This window comes from Psittacula echo, assembly GCF_963264785.1.
Source record: "Psittacula echo genome assembly, chromosome: 2".
NCBI classification, from domain to species: Eukaryota; Metazoa; Chordata; class Aves; order Psittaciformes; family Psittacidae; genus Psittacula; species Psittacula echo.
Window position 1 is genome coordinate 7,025,101 of NC_137737.1, and position 13,345 is coordinate 7,038,445.

Below are 13,345 nucleotides of genomic sequence, written 5' to 3' on the forward strand. Positions count from 1 at the left end.
CAATAAAACTACACAATTACCTGGCAAACTAAATTCCCTAAGTACAATTGTTATGCCAGTACTAATTACTTCCATTAGTCACTAGACTCATATACAATATAATAGATTCAAAACCCCCTCTCCAGGTTTCTTAGAGCAGCTCCAGTGCCTATAAGGGGCTACAAGGTCTCCTCTTAAGGAGCCTTCTCCAGGCTGAACCATCCCAGCTGTCTCAGCCTGGCTCCAGAGGAGAGCTGCTCCAGACCTCGCAGCATCACTGTGGCTTCCTCTGGACTCACTCCAACAGCTCCACATCCCTTTTATGTTGTTGCCCCAGAGCTGAACAGAGTACTCCAGGCACACAGTACTTCAGTGGAGCAGAGCGGAAGAATCTAACATATTTTCATGCGTGGGAAAGAAGTATTACAAGTACAGAAACATTCTTTCATACAACAAGATGTTGAAATAGATTTGAAACAGAACACACTAAGTAAAAAGTTCAGAGTAAAGTTCTACTGAAGTTCTGAGCTTTAGTAAACCTTGGAAGGAGTTTAAGATGACAGTCTGTTAGTTGGAATGACTGAAGTTTTTGATTGTGTACCAAGAGCAGAAATATTTGCTTCTGACTATTAAAAAGCCTCAAAACAGAATAATGAATAGGCATTATGGACCAGCTTCCATACACGGAAAATTAAGCTGGACAGACTAGAAGCAACATGCAATTTATTTTTCTGACTAGCAAGCCTATTCATACACAGAAATAGCCTGACTAATGCTGTTAACCTTATCAATATACTAGTACCACATTACTAAAAAAAACATCTACAGGATTTGCACTTTCTTGCCTCTCTTCATTGAATTATGCTAATAAATGTCAGCAAAACCAATCTGAGTTATATATACTGATTAAGGTCTCCGTAAGGAATTCTGGTTCAACCATCTGGTGGTCTCAACAAGTAAATAAATACATAAAATACCTTCTTATCCTCACCAGTTTACAAGCCGAAGGAAAGAAAAAGAAACTAAGGACAGAAATAAGCGGTCCTTCAGTTTAACCAAGTACCAATACTCTTGGATTAAGATATAGACAAACACACAGGAAAAGCAGCACCTAAAAAGCCTGGACCACTGGATACATGCTTAAAGTTACCTCTATTCAGTATTACTTCACTACTTCAATTAAGGTTTTTGAAACCAAGTCAGGCAGCTGGATTAGTTCCTAAAACGATGGAAATGTTGCTACAACTATTGTTGACCTGTTCATTTTCATATGAACTCGCCTTGGGCATACAAACACAAATAGCCTTCATTTTTTTCAGGCTTCATCTGAGCTATAAACTAAATATACCTCTAAGCATATTTGATAGACAAAAAATATCCAACTATAGCCTTCAGAAATAATCTCTAGATCATTTCAATATTCATATGATCAACATTTACTTACATGTTACAAAGATGTGGACAGTCCAAACTCTGTCTCTTTTTTCCACAAAGCTCCCCACAGCTATGTGGGATTTCGTTTCTGTTCCATTCAGGATTGTGCACCTTACCTAAACCATGTCAAAACCAAAAACATAGTTATTGCCTTGAATACGATATTGAATTGGTGAAAATATCACACCAAAAAGCTGTCTTTTCAATACTGGCAGTAGTCAACTTTGAAAAACATAATTATATAAGCTATGTAATTTTAATTCTTTTAGTATGCCTTTGTATATTCTGCAAGTTGCAAGTTAAGAAAATACAAATAAACACCACAGATGGTACTTTTTCACCTGACTATCAGTTAAACTAGTTGAATACAAGGGAAAATCCTGAAAATTAGAAGATTCAGAAGAAAAAGGTGCTCGGAATTTCCTCATGGGATGATGAAAAACCCCATACTTAACCACACTGAACACACAGTATTTTCTATCAAATAGAAGACGGCACTGCATAAGCAACTGGTGATATCCAAGTGCCATATTTTTAATGTAAAATTATCTATAAAAGATTAAAATCTTATGCTCAAACATGGTAATACTAATCCCATGGACAACTTGAGGTTCCTACTGTAGATCTCCCCCAACTATGAAATAATCTTTAACCCAGGGCAAAAAATTCTTTCTTATTTAACACAATGGCAACCTCTCCTAAAAGTGTAATTTTCATTTCAAATCAAAACATTCATTCTATCTGAATTTTTATCCCTGTACTCCTCAGATTTCACATATTTTCATCTGAAACCTCCAGTCTCACCTGCATTGCACTATCTTACCTGACTCAGACGTTTAGATAAGAGAACTTTAGACAAATTGTTACCTATTACAGCAGAAGTCTAGTTTCTGTAGGACAAGTTCATTGACTCTCAGATTCTGTCTCAATTCCAGAACATTGTTTTGTAGAAAGTCAGGTGTAACTTTCCCATGACTCTCACTTAAGGAAGGAAAAGCTACACAGAATCACCACAAATTTCGGCAGTGTAAATCTCAAATAAAATGTGTTTGCACGTATGCAACTAAGTAACCTAATGCATTTCTCCGTCATATACTTAAGGCTGAATGAATGTGGTACTTGCCTCATCTACCTCTTTTATTAAAGATGCATTCACATAAAGATCTGAAAATTGTAAATATTATTTCCTATTTAACTCGTATGTGTCCCTGACCAACATAAATGATAAAAATGCTAAAGCAACTTAAAGGTTAAGATAGTTACATACTGGAATTGTGTAGCATTTTGGTGTATCTTGCCACAAAGAATGACAACAATGAATGTTATTTCAGGCTTTCTACAGAAGGAAAGCTTATAGGATAGTGGCCAAATTCTATCATTGTTCCATAAAAACTATTTTTACGGTGATATGAACATGTTTATCACTTCTGATTTAGTATTTCATTTTTAAATGTTTTAAGCAACATATGTATCATTCTCTACACAGCCACCTTTCAGTACCAATACACTTTTAAACAAGGTTAATTTCAGGGATGTAGGCAAACAAGCAGCAACAGCAGAATTCCAATTAAAGAATCAAAACAACAAAATTGTTGATCTTTGCAAAAGCAAGAAACTCACCACAGAAACAAGTGTAAGTTTTAGGAACTTGCGTGGAAGCATTCTGACAAGCTGGACATCTCCAACCGCTATTGCCATCTGCAGATAAAAGAAATAAGGACAAATATGACTTGAAGTAAATAAAGGAGCTAATTTGCAAGCTTGGAGTAAGCGCTCTTGCCTTGTTTCTTACCATAGCTGCAACCAAACCAGAAGCGGTTAGAAAGCAGGTTAATAAAATATATCTGTATTAAGATATAGTGCTACTTCATCTGACCAGGCTCCAGCTTTATATAGAGGCAGTATTACAATTCCACTTTTTCTATTACCATAAGACATTCTACTAGAACACAGAAAGTCTTTACCCATATCTAAAGATGTGAGAATGTGTTGAAGTGTGGGAAATTGGTGAGAAAAATATAATTACCTACAGCCTTAAGCACCACCTGCATATTCCTTTTCATTATCCTCCAATGTTAAAAGCTTACATGTCTTGTCGAAGACCAATTCAGTATTGCTTCACGTCCAGAACAAACAGGTGCTATATAAATCAGAATGATCTACTTTAAATTAATTTCAAGGTGACAATACCTAGGTATTGACTAGGACATTATTCTTCAAGTTGGTAATTTATTAAATGGTAGTTTTCTTGCTTCTGCATTTCAGGAGGGGGTCGGTTAGAGTAAAGCAAGAACTTCAGTGTAAGGAATACAATGTTCATTAAGATGTTTCCTAAATTCAGTACATATCTGGCTATGAAGAATATCAGTACAAGATCACTACTGAACACAAAGGGGGAGAGATTTTTGTATCTGTACGGATAGCTATAAAAATATCTATAAACTGATTAGCTCTTACTGTCTCTCTCAATCAGTGCTGGTAAATTAATAAAGCTGTGATTTTGGAACTGTTCGTTGCTATTAAGAAATTTGATTGAGATTTATGATGTTCTCACATTTTGAATGCAGGAGGAATTTCAAACAGTAAACCCTATGTGACACAACCACTGCACTGCAATGACAGGCACACCTACACCTGCTATCACCAGGAGTGGAGGCGTCCTGCATTAACCATCATAACACACACCGGTAATGATTTTCACAAACTGGAAATGATCCAGTTGGTGATCATTTGCTTTGCCCCTCTTAAAATGCAAATCTAAAGCACGTCTGTTCTTTTCAGTCAGTGCCTATTCATACCCCTCGTCATCCTGGTCTCTATCACTGTGCCACCAAGAGTGGCACATATGGACCTAGCCCATACAATTATGGGCTGAGCAGCTGTATCACAATGGCACAAGGAGTATGCTCCCATCTTCATGCTCAAGACCAATCTGTGTTTCCTGACCAAGATTTCTTTATTTATTTGACTGCTAGAAATTGAAGCATCTCAGAGAGAAGTGTTAAAAGCTACAGGTTCCTAGCAGCAGGAAACTGAAAGGGGTATCTGCTGACAAAGCTTTCAGCATCTTACATGGTCCCTCTCAAAGCTAGCATAGTAAACCTAAGGGATTCCCTATGGGATTACTTTGTACAATATATTTCACTATTGCATTAACAACATTATTTCTTTCACTGTTATTCTATGTTATGCTTTTCAAGGTAAGTCTATCATAAAGCTTCAGGAGGCCAGAAGAAGGCCTCTCCTATCAACATCTTCCCCAGAGCAGCATACCCAGAGCAGGAGTCCTTTACCAACAACAATTTCTCTAGAGTTTAGTGAAGGTCCTTGTAAAATAGGAACCTTTTACCAAGCAAAACAGACTTTCAAGATACATTTTGTTCTTCTTAATCACTGATTATCCTTTGTTTCTCTAAGAAGGGCAAGTGGATCTACCCACAAGGAACATGTACAGTTGCTTTCCTCTAGAAATAAGAATTAAGTTTTCTTCATGGATTCAGATGCAATCACAGTAGGGTAGAATGACAGTGGGGTGACTCCTGACATCTACATTACAGTCCTGTAACTACTCCTTCCAAATCCTGATTACTGAAGCAAGTGGGAATGAGGATGACCCTGCAGAATGATCATTCCACTCCCATGAATCTTCTCATTAATAGGATCAAAGTAAACAGACTTCCAACCAAAGACATCAAAAGGACAGTTATATTTACCTGTGGTACCATGCCCAGAACCCTGCCCCGTCCTGCATTCCTGTTGTCATAAAGGTACAGTGAACAACCTCCTCAGTTTCCAGCATCCTAAAGGATTAAAAGGCTCAAAAGAACCTTGAGTAGGAAGAGCTGGGAATTATATATATAGACTAGAGATCTTTATGTGCAGTTTCAAGCAAGCAACTTTCCTCTTTACATGCTTGCCTAGATGAGTCACAGGTAATTACATAAGAAAGGATCCAGACACATCTGCTAGAATAAAGTGAACGCTAGAAGGCTGCATTTCCAAAGGCAGCAGTATGGCAGGAATTTTCCACATGTATACAATGCTAGGTGCATAAGAACTCCAAACAAGATTTCAATCACTTCAACTGTGTAGACTATACTAGAATCAACACTGGTAGTTTCATGCTACCATTTCTAAGATGGTTTTACACAGTTTTCCAAAGACATAATCTGCATGAGGATAAATTACTGCTTTGTCTTCTCAGCTCGACACAATCAAAAGCTCTTGTCCCAGTGACAAAAAAGTGATATTTGTGTAATATCCAAGGCACACAGAATGGCTTCAGCCCTTAAGTAGCATGGCTTAAGGAAAAAAAGGGGAAAAAAAAACCAAAACAAAGAGGCAAGTAGATTCATATTCTGACCACTGAAACTCAGAATCCATCTTAGAGACCAATACTGGTACAGACCACTGTCTAATCTGGAAGCGGAGAGCAAGGGGAGCAGAAGAAGCAGAATAGAAAAGGTTGTTGTAACTCAAATATCTCCAATCCCTCCAGCCAAAATGAAAATACCAGCAAAACCATCCGCAAAGAAGGGAGTAAATGGCTTAAACTTTTGCCCCATCAATGTTAGTACACAAGTCAAACACCACTGAAGCATCAGATCTTAAAAGTACAAGAAAGGTGGCAACAGACAACAGTTTTCCTTTTATAAACACAACAAAGATGTGTGCAGTGCAAGTGTTTCTGTCAGACTGACCGTACCTGTGCAATATTTAAAGGTCACATTCTTTCAAGACATAATTCAAAATGTTAGTAAAAAATGCTTGCTAAGGAGAAAGTGATGTTCTTCCTTATAGGAAAGGATTTATCCACATGATGGCAAGGTCATGCCTAGCAGACCCCTTCCTTCTCCTGACCTGGACATCTCTAATACACAATGAAAATCCACTCTTTACTTCTTAGTGCTGCTGATAGTCTACACCATGGAAATACCAAAGGCTGGATGTCAATCGAAAGCCTAATATAAGCAGAGCCAAGAACAGAGAAATACCCTATGACTCCCCACAGATAACCAAGAGATTCTTTGACTCGCTTGCCCAAACTAATTTTTCAAATGACCAGGAAGACAATAGAAGGCAAGTAAGTCTCCGAGGGAAGACATCTTCAGTAAAACACATCTGAAAGATACCCTGAGAGATAATGCAGGGTCCGAGAAGTCTTTGTTATGGTAGGATAATTCTGTGCTTCTTCCTACTCAAGTATGCCCAGACAGACATATGAAGATTGGTAAATGCTAAACAAGCAGGGTCCAGAAAAAAATTAACTCTACTTCAAGATGAACATTACAATCTTCAGTGTGTCCACATCACACAGCTGAACACAGCAGGGAGGCTGCAATTCACCTTTAACTTACACCAAAGCATTCACAGGGCAGAATGTAGTGGTATCAGATATTCAAAAAGTGGTCTAATACAAAGAATCTGAACCAGTTTAAGCTAATGACAAAGGCAGAAGCTTTCTGTCTTCTCTGAATTTCATTTCACTGCATGGCATCAGTGATGGATTTCAGAAGTGCTTTATTTGAGAACATAACTAAGAGTAAAAGCAGACAACTGATGCCTGGAGTACTGCTTCTGTTTGACTGCTCAGCCAAGCACAGATGAGCAAAGATGAGACACTTCTTGGCGTGTAAAAACACAGCCACAAAGCTTCGCATCTTGATGCACTGATCTCATTGAGTGATCTTTTACTTACACTTCGAAACCTGAAAATTAGTTTTAGCTATAACACTAGAAAGAACCAAAACAGTTAGGAAGATAATATAGAGCATCTAAAGAACCATGGAAGAAGAACCAAGTAATTAAAATTTGCTTTGCTTACAGCTTACTGGTTACCTCAGACAGTATTTACAAGTAGTTTTCCAACATAAGAAACACAAATGTTGCTATTATATATATTTGAGAGAGGAAGTGCGTGCAAGAGAGTACCAACCTTCAGCTTGTGAAGCTGGTGATCGTGCCCACTTCTTAATGCAGTTCAGGTGGAATACATGGTAGCAATTCTGACAGCTCCACACTGGGGCTACTATTCGGACCACCTCACAGCATACCATGCACTCGTACTTCTCTGTGGTCAGCTGTTCAATCAATGACCCTGCAAATAAAACACACACTTGTGCATGAAACATCAGCTAGCTGAGAAACAAAATACAAGCAAAATCCAAGATTTCATTTAAACTATAACAGAACTTCTTTTTCCTGTAGGGCTATAACAAGATATTAGTTTACTCCTCGAAGATTTTGGTCTGAAACCCGATAAGCATTTTCCTAGTTTAGAGCAGGAAAAGCAAGTATGAGATTCCCACAAAAGTGGTAAGAGTAATCCCTGCTGAGGAATAACAATCATTCCGATCTTCCAAATTTGTTAATGGTTTTAAGCTTGGCAGAAGTTTGGGATTTTACTCATCATTTTTTATGGGAAATTTATCTTCGCCTAAGGTTTAAACTCAAAAGCTTAAAGCTCTTAACTACAGAAGGTTCGGCCAAAATTAAATTCCCATCCTTGAGTATTCCTGAGAGATCACACAACAAATATTAACAGTGAAGTACTTGGATTACAAAAATAAGCCCCTCATAAACCGACTGCTTTAGAAGTGGAATTACCAGGAAAGAACAGTCAAAGTACAGGGCCTTTGAGCCATATGAAAGAACATGACAAAGTACTCTGAAAATAAAGCAAGCACTCCACATGAAAGACAAAACAGTCTGACAACAGAGTTAGATGTGCAACCGTAACAAAGGCACCACACAGTCTAGCAGAATTGAAGTTGACTCTCCAATCAAAGTAAGGCAACCAAATACACCTTTTAAATGCTATTTGATCTATACCTGCAGAATTCTAAAGATTTTAAGTGTGAAATGTAAAAATGTACCACTTTCACACAGTGCCAATACAAAGGAAGTTAGAACTCATAATGAAGGACAAAAAAAAAAATGGAAATAACAAAAGAAAAATGACTATCAATTCAAAACATGTTCATAACACACATGACTGAAAGCAAGCCCACCAGAGCAGCAAAGAAAGCATCCCTATCTAAACCAGACTTCTTCTCTCCAGAAGACTAAAGCTATCTTGTCTGTACTCAGAAAGAACAGCTGTCCCACAAAGACTCAGACTCCGGCCCCTGAAAACAGTGGCAGATACGTTTCCAAAATAGCTCCCAACTAAAGCATACAGAGACAGACTGCCATTTTAGAGCAGGAAGTTCCTTCAGTTCCCTGCAAAAGATTGCTACTTCTCTTCCTACTTATTGCACATGACCTTTTCCATGTCATAGTAATAATGATAGGAGAAAGACTGAGGTATCTTTATGATTCAAGTAGAACCCAGGAGCATGAAAGTTAATGTATTTATATTAGAAAACTCAAGGAGAATCTTGATCCTTGAGCTTCTTTCTCCTAAGGGAACAAAGTTACTACCTGAAGCAACACTACGCTTCCTGATTATGCTACTACTTTCTCAGCTCTGAAAGTGAAGAGACACTGAGAAGCACAATCTTCAGAAGATTCAATACCACAGTTAAGATAGGAACTACTCTACCTGTCTCTACCATTCTGGGCAGCAGAGATAAGGTTGAGATTTTTGAGTGGTTCAACTGGAAAAGGACCAAAAAAAGGAAAAGAAAGAAATAGGCCAGTTTCCAGACACTTTCTCTTGCTATCTTTTGATATGTTGCAAAAAAAGGAACAAAGAAAAATCCAGTTAGGAGGAGAATACATTTCTTCTATCTGTCATTTTCCTACTTCTACACAAAACATGAGAAAACTGTTCTGCAAAGATCAGTTTTAGGATTGTCCCTCTCAAGTCCATTGTTCAGTATGCTCAGAATTTGACTCCCCAGCTCCCCCAACATACAGGTTTTAATATAGTGCCTGACCAGGCCACCACTTGCAGTTTGGCAGTGAAACAAAACAAAAACCAAACCAAACCACCTTTAAACAAAATCTGTTCTTCCCTAGTAAACATAACAGAACATCTCACCACTCAGAAATCACACATTTACATGTAATTCTACCCTCAGATACTGACCTAATGTGAAATAAGCCTCTTTAGCTAGTCAAATGTGAAGGAAGTTCAAATTATTCATGACCACATCTTTAATACAGAAGTACAGGACAGTCTAGAAAGCTTACCTGTATGAGTTTCTTTGTTTTTTGGTACATCACTTTGCTTTTTCCAGTACTGGGTCCAGCTGAAATGAAGTGCAGGTGCTTGATCTCCCTTTAGAAGGAACTTTCTTCCATTACATCTGACAGAATCAGACAACTGATGCCTGATATCACTTGTCAAGGTTTCATCATTTCTGTGAACAGAGAGTTCTTTCTTCCTTTCATTTTTATCTTTTGGAGTATATGCAAGAGAAGACTTCTTACTTACTTTTGTATTTTTACTACGGTGAGAATCGTGTCTTTTCTGACACTCTTTTTCTGCAGGGGGTTTATTCCACACAGGCTTCCGAGGATATCTTTTGTTTGCGTAATTGTAGCCTTTCTGCTCATCCACACCACCAACAGGGACATCACAGAATGCCTTTCCAACAGATGATTCTGAAGAGTCAGACTGAGTCAAATCCAAAGATGGAACATTTTCAAACAGCTCTACTTTCTGTTTAGAGCTCACTCTCTTTTCCCGCTCAGGTACTTGCTTACCCTTCTCCCTGAAACCTCTTCCAGATACATGCATCAGGTGTGTTTTCTTTGGCTTTGCTCCCCTGCTATCAGCACTTGGTACTTCCCTGTCACTCTCTGAGGAGACAAAATCATTGTACCCTCTAGCAGGTGCTCTCCTCCCAGGTACTACTGCAGCATCTGAAACTCCCAGACCTGCAGCAGCATCAGCAGTACTTGGCTTTATCTTACTTCTAGTACACGTGCTGTCATTTCTTGATCTGTGCCATCTCTGGCTTTGCAAGTTGCGGTTCTTCAAACTTTTACTGTTACCAAAATATCGGTGGAAGTCTTCAGGATTCCCATACTGACTTTCTGGATTACAAATGCCATGATGCTTTGCGGAAGAGCTTTCATACTCTGTACCTCTTTCAGAAGACAGACTAGGAAATGGTAAATTACTTCTATTCAGATTACTGTTGGAGTCTTTCCTATCTTTGTTGGCCCAGTTTATATCTGTAGGTTGCCTTTCTCCTGGAATGGAATTAGCAGCATCAGGATTGAAATTCAAAGCACCTAAAAAGTGAAAAAATAAAGACGTGTGTAAGACTATTAAATGTGAAATACTACAAGGGCCTGTAGTGACAGGACAAGGGGGAATGGCTTTAAGCTGACAGAGGGGAGACTGAGATTAGGCATTAGGAAGTTCTTCCCTGTGAGGGTGCTGAGGCGCTGGCACAGGGTGCCCAGGGAAGCTGTGGCTGCGTCATCCCTGGAAGTGCTCAAGGCCAGGTTGGATGAGGCTTGAAGCAACCTGCTCTAGTGTGAGGTGTCCCTGCCTGTGGCAAAGGGATGGAACTGGATGAGCTTTAAGGTCCCTTCCAAGCCAAACCAGTCTATGATTCTACAATTTCTTTGCAGCAAAACCACCATACATGCAAAGGCCCAGAAGATAAATCAATCCCACACTTCACAGAACAAATGTAAACAAGTTTCCAGAAACTAGAGTCAAATCGTACAGTGCTTTCTGGACATCACCTTCTCTTGCCATCTTTACAGAATGACACAGAGTTAATATAAGAGTATAAAAACATATGGTAAGGCAAAACATTTGAAACAGCATTAAAACAACAGACACTCTCTACCTATTATTTTAACTTTTCAATAATGTGGAAATTAACATTTTGAAGGAAAGAACAAACCAGGACATTTCAAAACATTAATGCATTTTTTCAGTGAATTTCACTTACTTTCAATCAAAGAGTTTTTTTAAACCTCTAGGAACAGTCATAACTACTATGAGGGATTTGGTGGCCAACGAAAAAAACATAACATACAACTTTGTGGAAGTGAAGCTTTAAGTTTCCTAAAAGTTAGGAACTTAAAATTACATTTCAGCATGTTCTTAACCACATAACCTAATTCATACTTTTTAAAGAGAGACTCAGTTGAAATCATTCTGGGGTTTTGTCTTTGCAAAGACAATATATATACCTATTTTTATTTAATATATTAATAGATAATAGTATTATAATATGGTATGTGTCATTAATGTAACAGCGTAATAGTACATTTTATGCTATATGCTATTCTATATTATCACACTAGATATAAAGAGCAAACGCAAAGTGTGTGTTTGGGTTTTTTTAAGCTGTAACACTAACCTGATTTTCAGACAAGAGAATGAGAACACCAGACAGAGGCCTTTCAGAACTGCCTGGGATTGAGTTAAGAATCAACCTGAACTCAAAGAGAAGGGAAATGGAGAGGGAGGTGCTGAGCTCTTCTTCCTGGTGTCCAGTGCCAGGGTGCATGGGGATGGCTCAAAGCTGGATCCATCAGGAGAGGTTCAGACTTGATAGAAGGAAACATTCCTTTACCAGGAGGGTGGTCAATGCCCCAAGCCCGTCAGTGTCTAAGAAGCATCTGGACAATGCCCTTAATAATATGCTTTAACGTTTTGTCAGGCGGTTGGCCTTGATCACTGCAGATCCTTTCCAGCTCAACTATTCTATCGTTAGGAGTGTAGATCCTAGTACATACAGAATACTAGGCTTACACATCTGAAAACCTGGACTGCAAGCAGCTTCCCTGGAAGCAATCTATTTTTCTCATCTTAGCACATGTATTCTGTGTAAAGAACTCAAAATATAAAGTTGTCCTTTTTACTTTCTATGACTACACTTTCAGTTTTTCCAATGTTTCGCTAGTTTCTTTCCTATCACTAATGAAGAACATTATAATGTAGGCAACAGTCATTCAGTATAGATTACTTAACACAGTTTCACATATTTTGATTTGAAGACAGGTTGCCATCCTATAATTACATACCAACTAAATCAGAAGCAATCCATTTCATTGGCTGGTTTAAGAATTCTTTCGGATACCCTAAAATTTAAAGTTTAAAATTTAATTTTTAATTTAAAATCTAAAGATAGATACAAGGGAAAACAATTGACTTCTTAACGTTTCATAAAAACATGTTTTGCAAACATCAAGCAGCTTGCCTCCTAGAAGTACATTCTGTTATTAAAGACCATCGTTTCTTTGGTTATGAAATGTGGTATGTAAAAATGTATGCATGAATTACAAACAAATTGCTGCAAAGGGCTTTCAAATGAATGCAGTAAATAAGCTTGAGGAAGTTCGTCTTGTAGATCAGTAACACTGTCCGATACTGACATAAAAACATGCTGGACATGGCTTTAAAACGCTGGGTTTCTAAAATACACGCTAACTTCTGCACGTGGCCTCCAAGAAGCATAACCAGGACTTGAAATATAGCTGTGGAAGGGTATTTTTGAAAGCGCTTTCCAAGTAATCTCTAAAGTTTGAAGAAACAGATGGGAAATCGGGATTCAGCTATTTAAAAGCACCTCCAAAATATGAATAATTCATTAGGACTTTTTATATCACCCATGAATAGGATTCCTGTTCTTACTGTCAGCTTTTACATTATGAAAAAAATTCCAAAGTGGTAAATTCTACTAAGACTTACTTCTGTCTGCCAAGACAAGTAACTGCAAAATACACATACAAGTGTAATAATCAGTAGCTAACACTGGCTCAAATTTCCTCTGACATGTTTACATGCACATACACAAAAATCGCAAGAAAAAGGGAACCTCCAAAGCAAGATTCCAGCTTGTCTATAAAATAAACAAAGAAAATCTCAGTACCTTTAGAAACAACCTCTGCATTGCAGATTTTAATATCCTTAAGAGCTCAAATGTGAATTAAAACCAAACATATGAAACTTACATGGTTTCAAGTCTGTTCTGCCACAACATGGCATATTACAACACCTCAGCATTAACTATGG

At 38.0% G+C, this 13,345-nt stretch overlaps 1 protein-coding gene across 1 annotated transcript in view; it reads right to left on the reverse strand.

Moving 5' to 3' along the window:
- The window catches only part of NFX1 (nuclear transcription factor, X-box binding 1), a gene marked incomplete at its 3' end in the record, with an annotated part of 48,265 nt that overhangs the window by 30,635 nt on the left and 4,285 nt on the right, over positions 1 to 13,345 (reverse strand). The window contains exons 2-5 of the mRNA XM_080610733.1: positions 9,550 to 10,599; positions 7,349 to 7,510; positions 3,034 to 3,111; positions 1,424 to 1,529 (exon numbers count right to left, since the gene is read on the reverse strand). Of these exons, the coding sequence (XP_080466859.1) occupies positions 1,424 to 1,529; positions 3,034 to 3,111; positions 7,349 to 7,510; positions 9,550 to 10,599 (1,396 nt within the window). The remainder of the gene's footprint in view (positions 1 to 1,423; positions 1,530 to 3,033; positions 3,112 to 7,348; positions 7,511 to 9,549; positions 10,600 to 13,345) is intronic.